Here is a 25,586-nt window from a genome sequence, read left to right as displayed (position 1 = left end):
GGGGAGGCGTCGGGGTGAAGGATGATACCAAGGGGGAAAGGGTTCAGAGGGTTTTCTCCCTACTCAAGACTGGCAGGTTGTAGAACTGGCAGAGCTGGCCACAGGTGTGATTCAGATTGCAGGTTGAAAAATTGGAGAAATGGGGCTGGAGACAGGGTGCACAGTCAGTACGCTGCAGGTTACTTGTAGGCATCACCACAGAGACCAGATGATGCAGGTGCTCCTGGGACCAAGCCATCCAGACACAGTCACACCCACATAGCATTTGGTGGAAATTCCCTTTGGAAGTCCCTGGCCTCCTTTCCTTAAGTGACATTTTACTAGCTTTAAAGGCATGTCCTCCTGAATACGGCATCTGATTTACAGCAGCTATGGAAATGGAATAGTATCTGTTAAAACTGAGTCAAAAGAGCAAAAACATGTAGAATATAAGCAGATGGCCTTCCGTGAGTCCACAGGTTTCCAGGTTTCTATCATGACTATTCAGTGGCTTACTTCCCATAAGTAGAACAGGTTGTGATTCACAATGGATCCCCCTGTGCCTGTTCTCCTGAACTTGAATCTGATTCCCCCAAACCTCCTGGATTCTTGTGAAAACAACATTGGTTGTAGCTATTATTATGAGTATTTCTTGCAACCCTAAATTAATTAGCATCTTCATGACCCAGCATCTTGAGGACAGGGTCCTTAAGGTTGTTTCCTCTGTGGCTTCCATGATACCCAGCCCAGGACTGTGCCCATAGGAAACTCAGAGCTGATTGAAAGGAAGAATGAATATTAGCAGATTGCTTTAGAACTGAACAGAGAGCCAAGCACTACTGAGGAAAGAGAGAGAGAGAATGTGTGTGTGTTTGTGTTGGTGTCAAGAGTTACCTGACCTAACAAAGAAGAGTTTCCTGACCTGCCAGCAGCATAAATTTAGAGAAGGCACTTAGTCCTCTGCCACCTTGGAAAACACAAAATCAGTGCTCTATTTTAGGGTCTTCTCTACTTTGTGCCAACCACTGCTTCTGTCCCCAGCCACACATCATCCTGCCAAAGATTCCTGGGAGTGTCAGCTTATAATGCCATGTTGCTGGTGTATTTCATACAGAGTGTTTACACTGCCATCTATGACTTTCTTGGACTCTAACTTTATGTAATCTGTTAACTGTATAAAAACTTCACCCTGGTAACAAAACTATAAGATTTAAGGGGGGGAAAAAAAAACACACAGAAAGGGGTTGCAGTTTTTTTTGTCCTTTCTTTTTGGGCTCAAACCCCAAAACCACATGCCTGCTAGGCCACTGAGTCACATCCCCAGCCTGGGGTCACAGTTTCTAAAGGAAAGTTAAATCCACTGCATGGCACATGAGGTACACACAATAGCATGTCTCCAACAGCCTCGCTTACAAGTGGGAGTGATCGTGCCTAGGTGGAAATTGTTGCTAGAGGTGTTTTAAGTTTGGCGTGTCCTGATTTCCATTTAAAATTGACAGTGCAGTGTGGTTGCCAAGGTAGAAAGCACAATTTGAGGGAGGAAAATTAAGCTGTGCAAGTGGTAGGTCTCTCCCAGACTGTGACCTCAGGTATATGACTCAGCCTCTGTGTGCCTATGATTCTCCCATCTGTAAAGAATGGAAATGTGACCTCACTTACTCTGGGGCTCCAAATAACATTTGTAATGCTCTTCGAATTTGTCAGAAAGAAAGACCCATTACACATGGAAGCCTACTTCCTCAAAGAGCTTTACAAATGATCCTATTAAATCAGTCACCTGGAAATACCAAGATGTGTCAGGTATGGCATTTATTTACCTGTTTATTGTCCACCAGAGTGTTTCCACTTGATTGGCATATGGATAATTGTCTAATTGGAACATACTCAGTTGTAACCACCAAAGAATGTAATAGTGCATCTGTTTAATGCCATACTCTCAAATGTTAAATTAAAATTATGCTGCAGTCAGCCAATCCAGCCAGGAGACACTTCCGATTAAGTTCTAGCTGCTTGTGAACTTCTATAATTGAGACACGTTGGTACTTAAAAATTCCAGCCAGAAAGAACATTATACAGTCTCATAAATTTCAATGAAAAGGACCAGAAAACCTGACTTAAATTATCTGGTTGTGAACTATCTCACTGTTTTTATAGGGTATCTAGTCAAATGAGGAATAGCAGTTTTGAATCACCACTCTTTTGAATATGTAAATATTAGATTCATGAGTTTATACTTCGTAAACAAAAGAAAGCATTAATTTTGTTCACTGCAAAGAGCAATCCAAGGGTGTTGATTCTATTTTCCCCTTTACTGGTGGTTTTGTTCTCTTTTTGGTAGTTTATGGAGAATAAATTACATAGTTATAAACTCATTGATTGGAATTATTTAACCTTTACAGGAATATTCCTATTCAGATTAAGGATACCAGAGTAATGAATCAAAATGTCTTCAGTGGAGCTTCTATTTTCCTTTGAAAGTTTTATGTATCCATATGTCTAGAACAATAAGTTACCCAGTGATACTACCTCAGGTAGTTTTGTTGTTGTTTGCTAAATCATGATTTAATCCCATAAAGTAGGGAAACCCGAGACATTCATCCATCCCTACATTCATTCATTATTTCGCTACCTACTGTGTGTTGGATTTTAATCTTCCTGTTTTTTTTTTCTATTTTTTTTTATTGTAAACAAATGGGATACATGTTGTTTCTCTGTTTGTACATGGCGTAAAGGCATACCATTTGTGTAATCATACATTTACATAGAGTAATGTTGTTTGATTCATTCTGTTATTTTTTCCCTTCCCCCCACCCCTCCCACCCCTCTTTACCCTCTATACAGTACTTCCTTCCTCCATACTTGCCCCCCTCCCTAACCCTAATTCTAACCCTAACACTAACCCTTCCCTCCCCCCCATTATGTGTCATCCTCCACTTATTAGCGATATCATTCGTCCTTTGGCTTTTTGAGATTGGCTTATCTCACTTAGCATGATATTCTCCAATTTCATCCATTTGCCTGCAAATGCCATAATTTTATCATTCTTTATGGCTGAGTAATATTCCATTGTATATATATACCACAGTTTCTTTATCCACTCATCAATTGAAGGGCATCTAGGTTGGTTCCACAGTCTGGCTATTGTGAATTGAGCAGCTATGAACATTGATGTGGCTGTGTCTCTGTAGTATGCTGATTTTAAGTCCTTTGGGTATAGGCCAAGGAGTGGGATAGCTGGGTCAAATGGCGGGTCCATTCCAAGTTTTCTAAGGAATCTCCACACTGCTTTCCAGAGTGGCTGCACTAATTTGCAGCCCCACCAGCAATGTATGAGTGTACCTTTCTCCCCACATCCTCGCCAACACCTGTTGTTGCTCGTATTCTTGATAATCGCCATTCTAATTGGGGTGAGATGGAATCTTAGGGTGGTTTTGATTTGCATTTCTCTTATTACTAGAGATGTTGAACATTTTTCCATATGTTTGTTGATTGCTTGTAGATCTTCTTCTGTGAAGTGTGTATTCATTTCCTTAGCCCATTTGTCGACTGGATTATTTGAATTCTTGGAGTAAAGTTTTTTGAGTTCTTTATAGATTCTGGAGATTAATCTTCCTGTTGGTGGGTGTGGTCTAGTTGGAGAGATAGGTATGAAATGTGACATATCACGTGCTTTGGGAGCATCGAAGGTGGATAACTAACTGTACTTGAGTGATTGAGGGCGTCTTTATTGAGGAAGAGCCCAAGGCTACTGTGTATAATTGTAGAGGTTCTGCCCTGGATGAGGGCACTGCCCCAGAGGGGTAAGTGAGAATGAAACCAAGTTCCTGCTGTACAGTCTGAGCATGCGCCCTGCTGAGTGGTCACACGTGCCTAGAGGATGGGCTCTTTTCAGCTACACAAAGATTGAGTCAGAATCTGCCTGGCAGAATCCTGGGTAAGGAAGTTTGGGGTATGTGAGGGGCGGGAGAATGTGCTGACAGCCATAGTTTGAAACAGTCAGTTAAGCATCTGGTGGGTAGGAAGAGAGGGGCAGAGTTATAATGTGAGCTCTGTAAAGCACCAACCTCTGAGGTCTGGGGCTGAAGCCATTGGCATGAATAGGATCACTGAAAAGAGCGTATGGCAAGAAGAAAAGACCCTGCCTCATGAACTGACAGTTACCCAAAGCATTCTTGATGCTAGTAAGAAGAGTTTAAATGGAGGGTGAGGGATGGAGGTCACCTTGCAGCAGACTGAGGATTAAATGAGCACTGAAAAGAGACAGAGGTTCTCATCAGCTACTTACACATTAGCATTATCTGGGAAGGTTTTAGAAAAACAATCAATGCCTGCATCCCACCTTTAGATATTTGGAGTTAATTGGTCTCCACTGGGGCCCAGAAATCAGTATTAAAAAAAAAAAAAAAGAAAGAAAGTAAAAGAAAAGAAAACTTCCTAGATAATATTAGAGGATAGCCAGAATCAAGAACCACTGGCCTTGATTATTTTTTAAGAAGTGTAAATAAAAACCCAAAGCTTGCAAGCACATGATAAGATGCTTATAATCACAGGGGATCAGAGAAGAATAGAATTTTTTAAAAGGTGAAGAATCTTTATATTCTAATACTGGCAAAAATGGGAAAGCTTGAATAAGTTTTTCTTGCAGCTGTGGCACATAGCAGCTCTCAGGGAACACTGGTGGGTAAGGGCACTGCTGCAGCCACGCTGTGGGGCAGTATGGGTACAGAGCCTCTGTAGGGCAGTCCTGTGACCCAGCAGTTACACCACTGGATGTGTGTCAGGAAAATTCTCCCACAGAACCTAAAGGAACACACACCAGCATGTTCCATGGCAGCCAGTGTAGAGAGGGGAGAATTGGAGATAACCTGAATGTCCTTCACTGAGGCAGTGGATTTGGTAAAATCAGGTCATTATACCCCATTTAATATATTATTCAGCCATTAAAAAGAATAGATTAGATCAATAAAATATTAACATGATGGATCCTAAATACATGACGCTAATAACATAGTAAATAATAAGAAATATGGCAAACCCATAAAATACATGCAAAACAACAATGTATATATAAATAAGAAAAATACATCTAAATGAAAACCTAAGCGTTCTAAACCATGAAAGTGATTACCTACATGTGAGTCATGATGACAGAGAAGCTGGGTTTTTGAAAAGTATGATTCCCAGACATAACTTTCCTTTGTTCACATATGAATACAGAACCAGGGAAACTCTACATCATGTACAACCAGAAGAATAAGGTCCTAGGACTGGGGATATAGCTCAGTTGGTAGAGTGCTTGCCTCGTAAGCACAAGGCCCTGGGTTCAATCCCCAGCACTGCAAAAAAAAGAATGGAACTTAATTAGAATAAGTTATACTCCATATCTGTTTAATATGTCAAAATATACTCTACTGTCCTGTATATCTTTCAAAATAAAAGTTAAAAAAAAAAAAAACTATAGATTAAAAAAGAGAGAGAGAGAGAGAGAGTATAAGAGAAAGGCCATAGAGAAGGTAACCAAGGGGAGAGCCCTGACCAGAAACCCAGGGTAATCTTGAACCTCTGGTCTCTAGAACTATGAGAAAGTTTCTGTTTTTTGAACCACTCAGCCTGTCATGTTTCCTTATATTAACCGTAGCTGACTAATACAGTCAAATTGTTTTAAAAAATCAAAGTGTGTTTCCAAGGAAGAATGAGACAGGATAGAAGCTAAGACAGGAAGTCAGGGAGAGGAGGGAGTGTATCCTTTAACAGTGTGAAGAGTCGTGAATGAGTGGTTGAAATGGAAGATTCCAGTGGATTTATATCCAAGCAGTGTTCCTTTCTTTGTCTTGTCCCCAACCTGAAGTTCATTTGGTTTTTTTTCTCATTACTAAAGTAGTGCTTGCTCATTACAGATATGCCAGGAAACTGACAAGTAAAACTAAAAGAAAGATCCAAAAACCTACTCACCCAGAGACAGTGTCAGGACCCTGTTTTTGGTACAGTTGCCAAATTAAATGGAAGCCTTTTTGTAAATGAAAATATCGTGAGCTGCTTCTGTGTCCCGAGTTTGTGCAGCCTCATTTTTAATGTCTTCCCAGTGTTCTGTTGTGCAGACACAGGGACATAAGTGTGGTGAGCCCCCCCACCACTAGACATCAGCCATTTCTAAATTTGACCACTTCAAGCGCTGCAGTGAGCAAACATAAGCTCTGTCTACCTTTACAGACAATTTACCAGCCTTCATTTCCCTCATTTTAAAAGGAGGATTAAAGATTGGATTTTAAATTCTCTACCACAAAGTAAAAATTCAGCATCAGCTAAAATCAGAGCACCCAACCCTCTTGGCCTGTTCTGGGATGAGTCATGAATGAGAATGAAGGAACAGGGTCATCCCCCGCGGTGCAGACACAGTGGTTGTAGGCACTTGTCACTGTGCCAAAGGACAACAGGGGCTCCCTAGTTGCCTTTAATCTTTGATGCATGAATTAAATCACACAGACTGTTAAGGGATCCACAGTGGGCACTGTGATCCCCTCATGTGATGATGGTATGGATGGGTGGTAGAATGGGAGGTGCTGAGCTTTGGAGAGATTGTATGGAAATAACTGTTTATGACAAAGAAACCAAAGTATGTTATCGAACCTATACACTGTACCCAAGTAATGATCAGCACCAGCAAGCCTCACGGAAAGCACAGTGTGTCTTCTGAGCACTTGCTACCCCACAAGTTCCCCAAACCCAGTAGTTTTGAAGATTTAATTTAATCCTTCCAGTTGGTAGGCTTAAGCATGAGAAATCCAGTGCCAGTGTTTCTTCAGGCTCTTATAGTTAGGAACTGGCCAGGCAACTCCACAGCCAGCTTGTCAAGGCCCTGAAGAAGCAGCCGGATGTGGGAGACAGGTCCCTGGATGGCAGGAATACACCAACACGTTCACACATCATCAATGCAGCATTTGTTATGTATGGCAGCAGGAAAAGTGCTCTTTGTCTTTTCAAATGGGTCCTTTGTTGTCTTGAAGCTTTGAACAGACATAGCTGTTTTCTGGGGCCTGTTTTGAAGCTTTTGAATATATTCTCCTGCCTATGTGTATTTTAACATAGAGCCATGTCCCAGAGAGTCAGTGCAGGACAGCATTGGGCTTTCGGCAGACAGGGCAAGCCTTCGCATGAGTTACAGTTGATAGGGCAAGAAGAGCTCAAGGCTTACAAAAATCTCTTCTGTGGCCTGCTTAAAAATAGCAGTGTAGGCCATAGCTTAGTGTTTTGACAGCTTATATCAGCAGTTTTCTCGGCTGATATATTGATTGCAGTTTGGACTTCAAAGTCCTGCTGATCTAATAAAACATCACCATCATAACAGAGAAAGTAAAAGGATCTTTTGTGGTCCCTGCCACTTGGTGAAGTAGCTCTCCAAAGCTACTATGAACCTCCCTGTACTGTTTTATGTAAAATGAAGTAAAATTGGACCAGTTGACCGATTACATTTTTACTGGTCTTTAGTTTCTTCATCCACCAGCATGTTGCTTACTAACACTACTCAACATATTTTTACAAATATGCATTTGAAATACAGTGGTACCTTCACAAATTCTAAAATGAGTTTCATGCATCAATAACACAAACAGCCTAATAGTCCGTCCAAGATGGCGACAGTCCTAACATAAAGTGGGGGGGAAACACATGTCCAAAGAGTCAGCCAATGTCTGGATGAATATCTAAGACATGTACAAATCTCCTTGTCATTCTGAGGATATTTTGAGTATCTTGCATTCACTCAGTCTTCTATCCTAATTATGCTAAATATTCTTTAACTTTACAGCAACTGCTGACCATCCAGGAAGAGTTAAACAACAAAAAGTCAGAACTGGAACAAGCAAAGGAAGAGCAGTCCCACACACAAGCATTACTAAAAGTCCTCCAGGAACAAGTAAGTGAACAAGAACATGCTCTGATTGACACATCAAGTCAAACATCCCCGGCACAAACACCCTCGCACACCACTTCCACAGGCATGACTGAGGTCATCTGTGGAGTAATTAGCTGTACCCTGTCAATCCTACTGGCAGCTTCGCTTTGTGGAATTTGTCACTCTCAACTTCTCTGTCCTCACCCTGCATTTACTTAGCTTCCCCAAGCCCACCCTCATTGTGTAAATATTTCTTCTGGAAGACAAATGAATTTTGATGAAGTTTTAAAATAATGGCAATGCAGATACATTTCAAAGTAAGCAGCTAGCTTCCTCATAAGTCTAATAGTGAGGAAAATGTATTTAGCATAACCCTTGATGTTCCTGCAGACTTATGAGTAAGAACTGATTCATAGCAACATTAAAAAAGTTTCTTCCCCGTCTGCATCAGGGCACTTATCTGACCACGACAAGCAACAAACCTTTCATATGAAGTTTGTAAATCCGATCATTTCATTCTGGCTTTCCTTGATATGAAAGTGTGGCCTGACATTGATAGGTGGATGGAAAATATTGTCTCACTGCTGGTCAAGATGGATCACTCCACAGGCAGCAGAGTGAAATCTAAGCCTCACTGTCTGTACTGGAGGAGCCAGGAGAGTCCTTGAGATTCTTTCTGATTTCTGGCCTTCACTTGCTGCCAACAGAGTAATGATTGGTAATTAGGAGGGAAAAAAAATTAACAGACAGTACTAACCTCAACTCTCCATAGTCAAATGTAGGTTGCTTTAAATTTTTCATTCACACATAGTGGTTTATGAGATTATTATTTTAGAAAATATGAAGCAGAGAGAGTATGGCCCTAGTCAGCTGGGACTCTGTCATTTTTGAAGAGACTTTTATATTTTCAATGATTTGGGGTATATATTTTTTTTTTTCAAGAAAGCAAAGGTATTAGATAGTTTATAAACTTTTAGAGCTATGGAGGAAAATGTTTTATAAAAGTAGTGGTTATCTTTATTGAATAATAAAGACTCAATAACTTATACTGAGTCTGAATCTATATAATTTCAGATATGTTAGACTGAACTAAAAGTTTTACTCTAGTCAACTAAATTCATAATGACATGGTCTAAATTCAAATCACTGTCTACCCCACCTTGATATTACTATAAGACTTTAGCAAAACGGAACTGATTTGGTCCAAATTTGCTCCAGGACAGATAGTCATAACTTTGGGCTTTCATTATTTTCTGCTTTCTCTACTACTTTTGTTTTTTTAAAAGATAGTTTTAACTGAGATGGGGAGGGGTGAATTTCTCTTTTCTCTTAATGTCTGAAATCCTTTATTTTGATTTGAAGTCCAAACCCCAGTTATGAAAATAGATTCTGAGTTGTGCAGAAATTATCAATGTAGTCTTGTTAGGGCATGCATTTTCAAAGAGCAAAGTGCATACCAGGCATTGGTGGAATATCATATCTCACTTTCCATGACTTAAATTTAAAAAAGAGAATGTTAAGAGAATTCAGAACAACTAAACTCCTGAAAGACCTAGAAAATGCAACTGAGAAGAAAGCGTTTTACATCTGCAGTATTAATTTAAATGCAAGGGCCCTTTTCAAGCAAAGTCACCAAGAATACCTAAGTCTCAGGAGCCAGTGAGACACAGAATCCAAAGGCATTTGAACATTATTGCCAATACCAAGCTATTTGCCTGAGAGCCCCTCGCCTGCTGCCCCTACTCTGCCTTTCAGAAAGTGGCATGCAATGTACATGGAATCTCCCTGCAACCAGCCACCCACCCACAGGCTGAGGAATGCACCCCTCACCTCCACCAGCCACTTTATGAGGCTTGCTTTGGATCTGTGTAAGTTCACTGTGAGTTTAGGTATGGCTTTATAAATGGGCACGCACACAGAAAAAGATAAACCCCGCCTGAAGACTGGATTTTTCTATTTGATGCAACTACTACTTGTTGGGAATCCTGACCAGAAAGACAAGATCTTGAGGGCAGACCCTCCCACTGCTGACTCCTCACCCGTCAGGGAAAGTCAGATCACTCTCTGTGCCCTAGACCTTATGTGCTGAAATGCAGGTTGCTTAGGCCCCTCTAGTCCTACAGACTCCTGCCTTTCTTCTCCTTGACAATGATGGACACATTCTACATCCAGAGTTTGTTCATTAACCTAAAACCTATTGGGTAAGATGTTCAGCTAAAGAGAGCAGCAGAGTGACTGATAGCAGTGGACAAGAAGTAGAAGAGAGAGTGGGTGGCATCCAAAGGGAGGACAGTTGGAGGATAACATGGACTAGGGAAGAAGGAGTTTATTTAAAAGGGAGAAAGAGATCAATTAGCATTTTTATGCAGGTAAATAAACATGTTGAAGGTGGAAACTTTAACAAATAGTCATTTATTTCTGCTGCAGACGAACAGAGCCACCTTCTGAGCAATCCCCACTCCAACTCACAAAAACACAAGATATGGGACCAAATGTGAAATGAGCAGAGGAATGTTAAAGAGGAAGAAGATGAGGAAACCTTAAGCTAGAAGAGCTAGGTTTTTTGTTTGTTTTTGAAACCAGGGATTGAATCCATAGACACTTAACCACTGAGCCACATTCCCCAGCCCTTTAAATTTTTTTTAGTTTGAGACAGGGTCTCACTAAGTTGCTGAGGCTGGCTTTGAACTTGTGATCCTCCTGCCTCAGCCTCCCAAGCCACTGAAATTATAGGCATGCACCACAGCACCCAGCAAGCAGAGCTAATTTTTAAAGTCCTTTTGTGCACTATAGGAATAGTGTGGAGCACCCTTTTCTAATTCCTGTGTGTCGGCTGTATTTGTTATGCATAGAACATCCATGATGTAGCCCTAAAGATGAGTGGGCACATTCTTTTTTCCCTTAAGCCAGTTGGTGTGCCAATGAGCCAAAGAGCCTTGGCCCCATAATCAGCTGCCCCATCCTCAAATTCTGCATGACAAATTCTTCATGCCACTTTGGCAAAACCTCTCTGTTGGCCTGGAGGGTGTGTGGCTTTCTTGCTGAGAGTTTAAGATTGCCTTGAAAAAAAAAATAAATAAAGATGCCTTCATTTTAATACACACAAATAGCCAGAAAGAACCTATGTTCTGAATCAAACACATTAGTGGTATATGCAAATTTATTTTCTTTCATTTTTTTTTTTCTTTATGCGGTGCTGGGGATTGAACCCAGGGCCTTGTGCTTGCAGGGCAAGCACTCACTCTACCAACTGAGCTATATTCCCAGCCCTCTTTCAGATTTTAAGTATTTATTTCCCACCATAAATAGGTCAGGAGGAAGTGCTGGCAAACAGTCGCAAGGCTCACTTACCCTTTTTCTTTGCTCTCTGCCTCCAAAGGCCTACTTCGGTGTCAGAATAGGATAAAATGCCAATTACAGGTTTCCTGAAGTCTCCTGATAACTGATTACTCTTAAGCCTTCTGAGAGAGAGGAGTATTTTCAAATGTTCACAAGTTAAAAATCTCATTTAAGAAATAGCTTTTCTTTGAATGCTCCAGTGGCCAAGGAGATGTCTTCCCAATTCTTCCTCTACTAAAAGAAGCAAACTGTCTTCTCCAGTTAGGCCTCCAGAGGTGATGTCATTCATTCAAATATGTACTCGAGGAAGACATGTACAGTCGCACTGCAGCATGTTCAAATGACTGAAAAATCCATCATTCACAAATAATCGTTAGTATAACATCATTTAGCTGGTGGCAACTTGCAAACACTGCAGGGTTTAAATTAATAGCAATCCAACTAGGAAATGAAATCATTTATTATTCTTAAGAACCAATTTTATACGTTTTATGCCTATGGAACTGCTTTCTAATCTTATTATTTAAAAAAATAAGGACCAAGTCCCATTTACTTTTTTGCCAGCCCTCAAGTTTCATGAAATATTGGTCTCAAACTGGTTTCTATAAGACTCATTAGAATTATGTGCTCCATCTGTTTCTCCTCTTTCTTTATACAATGCAACCTCAGATAAATCAGAGTTAACAAGATGATATATATACTTAACCATTATGCTTGCATATTCATTTTTTGTTCTTCTTTAAAAATTTGCAGTTAAAAGGTACCAAGGAATTGGTGGAGACCAATGGCCACAGCCATGAGGATGCAAATGTAAGTACCACAGTTCTGGTATTTGCTCTTTTCACTGGATGTCAGTTGAACCCATAGAGATATGGTCCTTTATTTATTACATAAAGGAAATCAGAAGCTCTGCCTCTCAGTAGCTTAACATTATCATATAGGCTTTGGCAATGAAGTGTGGGAGATAGGCACTGTTGTTGTTTGCTTAGCGTACCACATGCCAATTTAAAAGTACTTGAACTAATCCCCACCACCAAAAATTCTAATCTATCTGAATTTGTTTGAGCCCTTTATTTTTCCAAAGCTATAAAGTGATGATGTGTTGGGAGGGAAAATGGAATGTGTCCCAAGTGGGTAATAAGTTGTACATATCATGTAGAGTTACTAAGTTTACCTGCCAATGAAGATGGTAATTAAATGATTGACAAGCTGAAGCGGTCTCAGAACACCCTCCTTCCCCCAGAATAACCCTTGAAATTGTACTTCTCTTCTGTTTCTGATCCAAAACAGTAACAGGATGCATCCATCTTTTTGATAGAACATGAGGTATAATGGTGCAAGATCCCAGTTAGCACCATAACTTTCTTCCTTAGTGTTCCCTGAGTATCTGATGGCCAGAAAAGAGAATTGTATTCTTCACACCTTGGAAACTCTTTAGTCTCAGATGGAGAATTACACCTTGTAGCTCATTGTCTCTCCACATGCTCGGTCATTTGGTTTTTGTCTTTTTTCAGATCTCTCAGATATCTGTATGTATTTGATGAGCCTCATCACAGAAAATGCTTACTAAGCAGTTCTTTTCACATAACACAGAATCAGACATGGTAATGAATGCCTGATTAAGCTACAGCTTGGAGAAATTATATATTTCATGTTCTCTCTTGTTTTAATTATATACGGCAGAGAACCTAATAACCAGAGCGTCCAAAAAAAAAAAAAAATCCCTCTTTGTAAGTGCTGTTCCAGCCCAATGGATATGTACTCCAGGATGCTTAATGAGGACCACTGTGCTCCTGGTCCCCTTGCTGAGTTCCCGGGGAAGGGGCAGGGAGTCCAAAGAGGCATAAAGTATGTTGTCTGCCCTCAAGAAACTTAAACTCAAGCTAAGGAGTCAAGGAACACTTGACAATGTATGGGAGGTGACGTATCCAGGAAGGTGAGGCAGCTGTGACAGGGTGTGATTTGAAATCCAGACTTTGCTGCTTATTAATTAATTGCATTAGTTTCCCAATTAACCTCTCTGAGCTCCATTTTCCTCATTTGTAAAAAGAGTGACAAAGCTTCCCTAAAAGAACTTGTCATGATATGTAATGAGCTAAGAGCTAAATCAGTGAAAGTCTTAAGGTGTCATGACTGTTTCTTTGTGCTGGATAATCAAGAAGAGCTTCCAGAGTCTGTGGGACCTGGTTTGGACTTGACTGACAGACAGAATAACAAGCGGCAGGAACCCTGTTCACACAGCTCTCCCCACTTACGACACTGTGGCATATGTAGAGTCTGCCTCCCTACTGCCATAGTTCTTCACCCACCTCCCTGCCCTAGAATCCCTCTCTACTATCCTGTGTTCCAGGAACATGCTGCTGTCACATTCACATCAAAACTTTCATATCCACTCCACTTAGGGCCAGTCCCTCTGTGCCATTCAAGGAAATTGCTGTCTAACCAGTAACCCAGACAAAGTGGCAGTGTGCATCAGTTTCCTCATCTGTATAAAATGGGCCTATTTCCTGCCTTTCCTTCTATAAGGCATCTTGTGAGAAGCAAATGAGATAACAGATATGGGAGTGCTTTGTAACCACGAGCTTCTGAGTAAGAAGGCCCTTTTCTTGAGAAATGTCAAAAGTCATTATTAAATAATAAGGGTGGAGGGAAGGGAGATCATCTTTAAGATCTTAGAGGGAAGTTTCCACATTTTAATAATACTTCTCTCAGATAGAAGAAATGACCATCAAGAGGTGAGGTTCCAGCCAGGGATGTGGAGGAGTGGCCCCTGACCAAGGGAGGTGTCAGAGCCTGACAGTCCTTGCCAGTCACTATTGCCATCCCTTCCTCACTGGGCAGAGAACAGGCTGATTTTTCTGCCTAGATTGTCAAGTGGTTTCCCAGTAGTTGGATCATGCAATTTTCCTTTTCTTTCTTTTCTGTAATTTTGTCTCCTTTTGGAATTTTCCCTAGTACTTCCTCTAGGATTATGTGAGAACAGAGAAGTAATAAGAAAAAAGAAAATCAGTTATTTGAGTGACGCATCAGAGGTTTTAGCGAAACACTTTGTGAAGACATTTTTTAATGTCTGAAATGAAGTCTCCATTTCATCTGGAGTTTCCACCAGGCCTATGGTGATTGAAAAAACAAAGCTTTCAAATCAGAATAAGGGTTTGCCTTCATGTGATCACTGACTAGCCATTTGACCCTTCTGAATTTCACCTTCCTTTTGTGTGAAGGGAAGCGTGGACATGAACACCTGGCCTGGAGCGTGCACCAACTGGTGTGGATTCCCTCTTCATGCCTCAGTGGTATTTAATGTAGCAGGCAGGACGAATTTTAATGCAGCTCATGAGGTTTAAAGCCTCTAGCCCAGAGGCTGTTTACTAAGACATATGGATTTTTTTTTACTATAATTATTCACATCTAGAGGCAGGAATTTTACACATTATCATTTATTAATAATAATTAAACAGTGGGCTGGTGCCAGCTAAGCTGGGTATTCTTGTGAGAGTTGACAGTTGCTTTTTAAAAACAGTATATCTTATTTCTTTTTTTAAAAAAATATATTTGAAGTTTGCATATTATAAAGAAGAATTACAGAGGCAAAGAAAAATAATTTTGTATATGATTCAGAGATAACCACTCACATATCATTTTAGATTTTTCCCTCTGGTCATGGATGTGTACATGATGGGAAAAATCTATAAACAAATGAATAATTAAATGTTATTACATCATCTATTTTATACCTTTTTGATTTCTCATTGTATAATAAATATTATTCTTCCCACCAAAGGTCCCTTGAAGATGTGATTCTTAATGGCTGTATAATGTAGATATGGAATAATGGAACCCTGTGCCTATGTATTTGGCATTTACTGGGCACTATTGAATCTGACCAATGCCTGGCTCTGCATTCTTGAGGTTTCAAAGTAGATCCACCCTTAGAAAGCACTCCCTTCCATGTTATAAGACTTTCTATTAGGTCCTACCCAGGTGGAAGGTGTTCTAGAAGCTAATTTAAAACCCTTACTGCCAGAAACCAAAGGCACCTGCAAAGGCCTGGTTCTCCAAGAAGATTTGCACAGTTCAGACTGACACTGATTTTCAGTAGTTATTTTTCTTTTTATTTAGAAATGGCTATATTAATAACAGATGATCAGTCCAAACTTTTACACATACCCACATTTAAAACTAGCCTTCAACATGACTCCTTTAGCTACGTCAGTTAGTCAACACCCCAGTTTCTCTTCTAGAAAGCAAAACTGTAAATTTCCTTTTGATTTCTCTCTGGAGCTATCTCCTAATCCCTAGGACCCCCAAATAACTAGACTGGTCCATGTCAATTATGTGTAATAGATACCAGACTTTTAAATTAAAAAAAAATATCTGTTCTCATCTTGCATTTTTTTAAATGACCTTCCCAGCAGCAGTACTATCCATGACTCTAATGTGCATGTTAAGAGATTAAATGGGGGGACAGGGAATGGGAAGTAGCAGGTGTGAAAGAAAGGGTCAGCTGAAGCCTGCAGTGTACAGAACCCCTGGGTCTCAAAGGTTTCTGTGCACATCCCTCCTGCACCCTTGTTGCTGGGATAGGAAAGCTGCCACTCCACATCCCTCATTTACAGAATCTAGGCTCCTACACGGTGGAGCGAGGTGAAGAAATCATTTGCAATCTGTTTAATGGGTGACACCGACGGTTTCCACTGTCAAACAGAACACTCTTCCCACCCAACAATAAAACAAAAGCACAAAAGGAAAAAGACTTCTCAGTTTTTCACGTCGTCTCCTTAAGAAGGTAAATCCTCAGCGCTGTCTTTAAATCTGTCAGAGTAAAGGTGTTAGGATCGTGTGGAAGAGATACTGTGTGAGGAACATTCTTCAAGTTTAGCACACCATGGCCGAAAGCCACCGTTAACCGTGTGTTTTAATGATGTATATGAGGGAGCCTCTGCAGGTGCCCTTTGCCCAGTTTCAGAGTGGCTTTCATCTTTGAGTCAGGCAAGGCAAGAGGTAAGAATGCATAGGCGTTAAGCAAGGGGAGACCGAACACCTCCAATGGGAAGTGGGACCGCATTCTCAAAGCGAGAGAGCAACTCTGGCTCCATCCTTTCTTCCATAACCACTTGCTGCCTGGCCTGAGGGGCCCCAGTCTTGAACTGGAAGAATAATAAGACACTTAACGATAGTGCATCCTACCCATCCCACCAGCTCCAACAAAGTCCCAGTGAGGACTGACCACCAGACATCATTCCCTGGGGCTGGATATGCCACAGTCCTTCATCTTCCACTCAACTCTCTCCTCAGAGCCTTCTCACTGTCTCACACTGACCCAGCTTGTACAGAACCCTTAGTCTGTATTCCCATGCTACCTGCCATCCCTCTCTTATACATTAAACCCACAAATACTCATGGAGGGAGGCAGAAGAGTGCAGGTGTGAAGCACAGATCTGGGCACTAAGCAGTTTCAGTCCTGACTGGCTCTGCCACCTACTGTCCCAGTGACCCTGAGCAATACACCAAACTCCTGCACCGCTGTTCCCTTCACCTCCCAGGTGAAGATAAAATCAGAACTCCCTCCTAGGGTTATTGTGAGCACTGCCTCACGGTGCAGACGTGACCATTGTGCTCGGTGTTACTACTCAAGCCTTGTACACTGGACGCTGATTCAGTTTGGGAGACCTATTCATTGAGTGTTAAACATGTGATCCCTGCCCCCCACCATGGAGCCAACTCCCTGTCTTCATGCCCTGCCCTTACCAAACACAATTGTCCCATTTGTTCTCTTTTCTTTAGATTAGTATCACTGTGGCAATGATGTGTTCAAGGTAACTCTGGAAGCAAGACCTTTCTTGGAAGGATTGACTCTCTGGGGAGGGGGGCGCCTGATGAGCATGGGGCACAATGAATGCTACATAGGGAGCTTTACAACCCTTGGAAAACTCAACTGGAAAATCATTAGCCACTTGGTCCCTCCTTCATGGAGAGATGGACCCACAGATATAGATGGCTGAGGTCACCCTTGTTCTCTAGGTACCTGAAATCAAGAAGGTGGACTTCTCGTGGACTAGTATTTCTTCTACCCTATAATTTATGCTCCTGTTCACATGTCAAATGCTCACACCCAGAATTAGCCTCTCCCTCTTGAAGCAGTTCCTGTAATATCACTGATTTCCTCTGGACAATGCTGCCTTCCTACCCCTTCACCGCCCCCTTTACCCCCCATAGCTGTCTTCTTTCAGCTACTTCACCACATTTTGTGCTGTTGTTGTGAAACTAGTAATTTCACCCAAAAAACCACACACATACACACACACACACATCCCAACCCAGTACCCTTTAGTAAACTGGTAACTAGAAGGGAGCCCGTGGTACACCCCACTCCCAGCACACACAGAGCTTCAAGGAGGGATGAGAGAGGGAACTGTCAAGGCTGGGCAGAGCCGGCTCCCCAAGGAGCACCCTTCCAGTCAGCACTCAAGAGAAATTTCTTGCCCAAGTACCTCAGCCAGGCTGGGGTTTGACCTTTCCGTCAGGACAGGAGTTGGTGTACCTGCTGGGCTGAGACTGGATCTGGGGCATGTAAACAGGATTAGCCCATGTTTAATGACACTGACCGATTAGTTTAGAGGAGTGAAAATTCCTTTTTCCCCCAGGCCAGGTTAGAAAATAACAGAGAAGGAAATATCAATTTCAGCACCATGTGAAAGAATCAGACATGGACATGGATGCCTGTATAGGTAAGACCAAGATCTGAACTAAAGTTATCCATTTTGAAGACAGAATGTACTTCCCCAGATAGGCTCATGGTCATCCTGCCTGATAAAGCAAATACAGCCATTTAGAATGGAAGGTTGGCACTTTTATAGAATCAGTAGTACACATACATATAAATACCAAATACTCTTATCTTCAAAGTGTTGTTTTCTTTTGGGGGAAAATCTGAAAGTACAGAGGAAAAAAAAAAAAAAAGAAAAAAAAATCACCTGCAATCTTCTCAGAAATTAGTGTTTATATTCCTTTGTATTTTCTTCCTTTATGTCTCTATACATGCATATTCATTTTTTACCAGATTTATAGCATATCATATGGACAATTTTACAGCCTATATTTTTTCTTTATAAATCATGAGCATTCCCCCATGGTATTAAATATGTTTTCTTAATATGATTTTTAATGACTGCCTAATATTTCATGCTACAGATGTGCTCTACTTTATTTTATCATCTGTGCTGTGAGACTTTAAAATACTATTTGTTTTTGCTGTCATGGATAGTATGCAGCGAATGTGCTGTAACAATGTATTGGTTAATTCATTCATCACTTAAGCACTTTATAAATGGGGAAGCTTTTGTGCTTGGTTGGAATTTAGGGATAGAGGGAAATCTGCTGATTCTTTAAAAAGATTAAAGCTCAGCTCCTACATGGTAAGTGACGAAATAAATAGCCCATAATAATGTCTGTATATTACCTCAGAGGCATGCTGAGTGCCTCAACATGAGAGGAAAATATCTCTCAAGCATATTTGCACTTTAAAGAGAAAGGAAAATGGTAGATACTTCATAAATAATTTAGATGAAGGTTACTTAGACGTGATATTTGGGGGTCTTGTGCTGTGAACTGTCAGTCTTCTTGATAGCCTAGGGATATAGAGCCTTCTGTGTGGATCTCAGACCAAAGCTAATGGAATCAGGCCACCACCCCAGTGATATTTGTCCACCCTCTCCAGAATAAGTAAGATTGAGAAGAGCGACTGAAAAAAGTTACACATCAGTAACATGTAAGCTCCAAACGTACAACTGGGACATGAATGTAAGAAAAACCATTCTAAAGTCGAATTAACCTAGAGGGCTCCCTCACAGCATTCCTGCCTCTCATGCATTGACACCAGCTGACACCTGACCAGAACTAAGTGGAGGATTGTACAGTACTATTTATCAATAGGGACAAGAGCGCACAAGATGGACAGAAGCAGAAGGTTGCTCTAGTGCCTTGCAGAGACTGTGGGGGCTACCTTTACTCCAGCATCTTCAGTCCTTCCAACATAGTGCCAGGACCAGCAGTCTGAAATAGCAAGGGGTTGATGACCAGCAGGTAAACATCATTTCTTTTCAGCTCGGTATGTAACTCAGGAGGCAAAGGGCTTCCTAGAAGTCTGTTTGTATTATTTAGAATATTAAATGCTCCATAGTGATTTTCATACCCCTCAGTTTCTGCTAACCACAGGAAACCAGGAAGAGAGGTGTGAAATGTACCAGCCATGCTGGATCTGGAGCTAGCTCCACTCGCCACCCTGTGTTCTACAAGGACTCCCTGCTCAGCACTGCCCAGCTCTCCTAAGATAGCTCTGTAATGCCACAGAGGGTGGTCTTCTGTTTTTCAATACACATCTCCATACTTCATTCATCACACTGCCCATAACTCACTGGACTGTGGGATCTGCTTGAGAAAATATGTAGGGAAATTACATAGGGAAAAAAAAAAAAAAAAAGATGCAAAGATAGATAGAAAAAGGGGCAGGGAAGACCAGGACAGGAAGAATTGCCTATCATGTCACTCTCTGCTGCCCACTAGCCCTTCTGGATCAGCCCTGGCAAGCATCATAGCAGTGACTTCCACCATCAAATGACCTCCTGCCAACTCTAGCAAGAGAGTGTGTTTGTGGCTGAATGTATAGCCACACTTCACAAAAAGTTGAAACAAAAGTTAGACTCTTAAATGCAAGTCACAAAGCTCAGGCATCAGTCTGCAAATAAAATTATTGGTGGGTTTACTGGATGAAACTGCACAACTTGAAATTGGAAATAAACATACCTAAATTTGTCCACAACTAAATGAAGTACGTCTTAATCTTTCTAGCCTTAAAACTTCTCCAGCTTGGCTGGAGACTCCCCTCTCCAGGACCTGACCTCCCTCTTAGCCCAGGTGTGAGTTCATGGCCACCAGCTGAGGCTTCACATGCCCTCCTTCTTGGTCTTTCCAGCCTTCTGGACACTTTACTCAAACCTCCAAAAAGGTTGCAACCCTTACACCAGTGGCTCTAAATCTAACTTAAATATAGCAGAATTCCAGAATGTCAGCAAACTGCACCTCAATGTCAATGAAATCCCCTCCAGGTGTTCCTAATTTGGGCAGAGCAAAAGTTGAATTTAGAAGGAAAGCTGTTGACTAAAAGAAGAGGCAATCACCTATTCTGATATGTTTTTAAGTCGTGTTCTTTATAGAAAGACAGTGAAACTTTCCCAAATGATGAGTCTGCCATTCTGAACTGCATAGGCAGATGTCAAAGACAGGGAGGTCCTAGGTGCCTGTCACCATTTCTTTCAGCAGCAGCACCTTATAAACATACCAAAAAAATCACTGGGAGACTTGCAAATAGCCTCTTGCCAGGTGGCTGTTCTCTGAAACGCTGCAGTTTCCCCTGAAAAGATTCACCAGTTTTGATGTATTTGATTGATTTATTTTTCAAATTTTTGTTCATTTAGTCACTGCCCCCCGCCCCACTCCCACCAAGCAAATCATCCATGCCTCTGCCTTCCCAGCAGAGGAAGAAATTGCCCTTGTAGGAAGATTTGTGGCTGTGATATTCAGCATCACGTCATTTCTATTATGTCAGCTTCCCCATGAGATTACAGAGTGGCTTTCTCTGTCTGGACAATTTCCAGACTGTTCAGTGTATGCTGATGAGCTACTTATGTTTATGAGACTTGTGGAATCTAATTTGCTCAGGCAATTCTTTTCCATGCCATCTTTGAGAAAGATGAAACTATGAAAGATCTGTAAGTGCACACTATGTATAAGGCCCCGATACCCATATAGGTACAATTCCCACACCGCACACATACCACCCCCCCTGACACACACATTCTCTTAGATGTTATTCCTGATCATTTTATATGACAGTATTCGAATTGATCCTCTTGGAAAAAACAGAATAACTATTGGCCTGGTATTGAAATTAACTATTGGCCTGGTTTTCTGGATAAATGACTTTAGTCAACAGTTCACATTCAGTGAGGTGAACCATTCATTAAAAATTCTAAATAATTAGATTTGTTATTGATAATTCACCTTCCTCCATCCGTCATGTCATCCTTTTTTGCCTGCAATGCAACTTCCACCTATTTTTAAGCCCAGCTCAATTCCTGTTGCTTGGAGGGTCTTACTGTATGATCAGCCCAAATCAATTACCATCATCTCCACATTCCCACCGCATTGATCACCTTTCCAATTATTTTGAGCACCCCAGTTTTGAGAGGCTTATCCCCAACTCAGGTATAAGTTCCTCAGGGAATTTGTATGTATCCCTCACAGAACCTAACACAGCAAGGAGCCCGTATAGGCAGGTACATCTTGCTCCTCTTGGATGGATGATGGAACTGTGTGGAATTCCAGCAACCTCAGGTGGGGCTGTGAATCTGTTTGACCTGGTTAGTGAGACAAGCACATTTCATTCTAGTTAGCATTAAGGTGTGCACAGAAGTTTGTGGACTAAAAGTTAGAATTGAGGTGGTCGGTATCACCTCCTCCAACTTCCTTGTTTTACAGATTGTAACTTGGCAAATTTTCTTGTTCAATTATTTTGTGCATGTGAATCTTATGTCATCCAAGGTAATACTTCTCAACTTTAGTAAGTAACAGAATCAGAGTTTTTTAAAGCACAAAGTAGTGACCCCTGCCCTCCACAATGATTTCTGATTGGGTAGACCCAGGCTGGGGTCTGAGAAATTTCATTTTTAATAAGTACTCAGGTAAAACCAGTGCAACTAGTCTGCGAACCATACTTTAAAGAATATACTGCCTACTCTTCAGACCAGGTTAGGTGCCACTCTGGGCTTCTTTAGCATTCAGACCTTTAATATAGCTTATGTTGCACTTTATTTTGATATATTTTTTATGCCTCTTGAATCTTGCACTCTTTGGGAGCAGAAACCACTATTATTCATTTTTGTATCTTCTTGTCTCACAAAGTCTACCATTCTAGTAGATAGTCAATGAATATTTGTTGAATGAAAGAGTGGTGGAGACTATAAATTCTAATCAAATTGTAGAGAACTAAGATGTCCCAATGGCTAATAAATAATTATATAATTACTAATTACATAATTAGTAATTGCTTGGCCCTTGTTCCTAAGAAATCACATCAATTTAGAGAGTATACAAAAGATTGGTGGACCCCCAACTGGTCCTACCTAATTGGGTCCATCCAGGTCTATAGGTCGAGCAAGCAGTACAATGTAGCAGGCACAGTGCTGTCCATGGGGAGTATACTCCTTCACCATACAATCACTGTGCTCCCAAAGCACATGGACTATTAAGAAGACAATGTGTGACAGAGAAGGGAACTTGCCCAAGATGATTTGAAGATGGACTAAGGGATAAGGTAGAAAAGCTGTGATTCCCTGGAAGGTGACTTAGGCACAAGGCAGTATAGATTAAGGGCTCTGGAGTTTTAACTCTCCGGACCCAGTCTCAATATCACTCCTTTCCAGGTGTATGGATTTAAGGGAACTATGTACCTGATTTGTGTCTCAGTTTTTCCGTCTGTAAAATGGAAACAACAATAGTACCAGCACCTGTCATCTACCAAGACTTCAGAAAGGGTTATGAGTATTATCATCACCATTATTTAAATTCGTTTTTTACTTATGGGACATAAAATTCTATATCCCTCACACACCATACACAGCAAACCAGAATGCTTAGTTCTTGGAATTCCATTTCTCATGTTTGGCATATGTAAGAAGGCAATGAGGAGAGAGAATTTGTTGTGGGTATATTGGGAAGGGGGCTATTTTATGTTTACTAATAAGATCTCACTGTATGCCAAACAGGCATTGTGAAATTTGATTTACTTTAATGATAATCAAATGTCTGTCTTTCCCACTTGTCAGATTTCATCCCATCCATTCTTGTGACCTAATTTACCACTGTAAAGGTCAAAACAACCCTCTAAATTTTAATATTATCATTAGTAATGTAAACTCAGCAGGTGAAAATTATGATAGTGAGTGCTTTGTCGCAGAGAAAAATAAGAAATGTCATACTGAGAAATGAACTGAGAAAATAACATGCCAAGAGCACCATAATACAATTAATCTTTACCAGCAATAGAGTCAGTATCATGTAAGATAAATCAAGCCAACTAATTCTGGTTGCACATACATACATTTTAAAAAAGTATTTTACTTTAGTTTCTTCTGTTTGCTGCTCCATTTTTATTGGCTAAGATTTTTCATGTCTGTTTTTCAGGCTATGAAGCATATGGACTCATATAGATACAGCATTTTTTTTACATGTTACATTTTTTACATGTTGAGAAATGCAGGGGTATTTTTTAAATTAAGTATTTTTTTTTTCATTTGATAATGTCTACAGTGGCATACAGTAAGACTAAAAATGCTGCAAGTTGTAATTTAAATAATGGAGTCACTGGAAAACAAAGGATTTTTTCCCTCATTTTTAGATCATTTTTATTTAACATGACTGTCACAAAACTATGCCAAAAGAAAGTCATTTAATTGCCAGCTTGAGACCACTGTTTAAGCATGGTGTAAATTCTGATAGCCATAATTAAGCTCTGACCCAAGCAGCAGTGATGCTCCTAGTATTTAATGAGAAAGATTAAGAAATTTAAATTACTCTTTTCTATCAAAATCTTTGTTCTTTTTGTGGGATATTCTACTTACATATTGCATAGGCAGGATAATCCTGTTTTTCAAGTAAGCACTAAACATCAATGACATATACATACACACATTTTTATATATATATGGAAGGAGGATTATATATAAAATATAAAAGGTAATTATCTGAAATTAATAGTGCTCAGATCTGTGTAGTAGAATTTTGTTTTTATTTTCTTTCTACATTTTAGAACTCTTCTTCAGTGGATTATATATTTACTATTTGTAAGGAGAAAATCATTAACAGTTATTACTAATACTGTGAACTAAAGAAATGTCTTATGCTTTAGAAAGGAAAAGTTTTATGTTTATTGTTTGCGCTCTTAAAAAAATTAAATTTAAAACATTGAGAGCATCAAAAATGGATACAAACTCAAAATTTAACTTCTTCCTTCAATCTGAGAGTAAAATAAATTGCTACTTTAATGTCATAATAGATGCATTTAGAGAACCAAAAGGATGTAAAATACCCAAAGTTACTGCAGTGTCTTGTTTTTTGTTTTGTTTTGACTCTCCACTCTACGTACTTCTCATAGTCTTCTTGTCCATCACTCCAGGCCTAGGGTTCTGATAAAATCCTTATGATTGACAGTCAATGTCACCCATGAAGTTTATCCTATGTGTATAGTATCAGATTCATTTGATAATATTAATTCAACAAATATTACTAAGCAGCTCAGATGTAATTATTCCAAAAAGTACTGGTGGGGCTGGGTGGAGGACACCATGCTAGGTACTGGAGGGGTTCTTGCAATGCAGAGAAATGACTGATCAAGTGAGCACAAAAAGTCCCCTTGGGGCTATTTGAGGGTCCTGCTAGGTATGGTCCTACTGCTTCTGCTGGGACAACAGGTGTGTGCTGAGACTCTGAGAGTGAGCCAGAGCTAGGCTGGGAGGGGTCACTGGTACCCCAGTGGTCTCCTGAGCTTGGCTCCCATATTTCCAGCTCTCTTTCTAAGACCTCAAAATCAACATTTCTAAAATTAGAGCCAGTGCTTCTGATTTTCTGCGTTCTCAGTTTCCACTACCATCACTCTGCTACCTATCCAGACTTAACTTGTTTAGATCTTTTTTTTTTTTTTATTGTAAACAAAAGGGATACATGTTGTTTCTGTTTGTACATGGCGTAAAGGCATACCATTTGTGTAATCATAAATTTACATAGAGTAATGTTGTTTGATTCATTCTGTTATTTTTTCCCTTCCCCCCCCCACCCCTCTTTACCCTCTATACAGTACTTCCTTCCTCCATACTTGCCCCCCTCCCTAACCCTAACTCTAACCCTGACACTAACCCTTCCCTCCCCCCCATTATGTGTCATCCTCCACTTATTAGCGATATCATTTGTCCTTTGGCTTTTTGAGATTGGCTTATCTCACTTAGCATGATATTCTCCAATTTCATCCATTTGCCTGCAAATGCCATAATTTTATCATTCTTTATGGCTGAGTAATATTCCATTGTATATATATACCACAGTTTCTTTATCCACTCATCAATTGAAGGGCATCTAGGTTGGTTCCACAGTCTGGCTATTGTGAATTGAGCAGCTATGAACATTGATGTGGCTGTGTCTCTGTAGTATGCTGATTTTAAGTCCTTTGGGTATAGGCCAAGGAGTGGGATAGCTGGGTCAAATGGCGGGTCCATTCCAAATTTTCTAAGGAATCTCCACACTGCTTTCCAGAGTGGCTGCACTAATT

General features: G+C 40.5%; 1 protein-coding gene across 21 annotated transcripts in view; it reads left to right on the top strand.

The window, feature by feature from the left end:
- Positions 1-25,586, top strand: part of ENOX1 (ecto-NOX disulfide-thiol exchanger 1) — a 531,147-nt gene that overhangs the window by 444,754 nt on the left and 60,807 nt on the right. For all 21 annotated transcript variants that reach the window (XM_079136948.1, XM_079136943.1, XM_079136940.1 and 18 more), the window contains 2 exons: positions 7,784-7,891; positions 11,963-12,019. In XM_079136948.1, the coding sequence (XP_078993074.1) occupies positions 7,784-7,891; positions 11,963-12,019 (165 nt within the window). The remainder of the gene's footprint in view (positions 1-7,783; positions 7,892-11,962; positions 12,020-25,586) is intronic.

This window comes from Sciurus vulgaris (genome assembly GCF_902686455.1).
Source record: "Sciurus vulgaris genome assembly, chromosome: 4".
Taxonomy (NCBI): Eukaryota; Metazoa; Chordata; class Mammalia; order Rodentia; family Sciuridae; genus Sciurus; species Sciurus vulgaris.
This window is presented reverse-complemented; position numbering and strand designations above follow the sequence as displayed.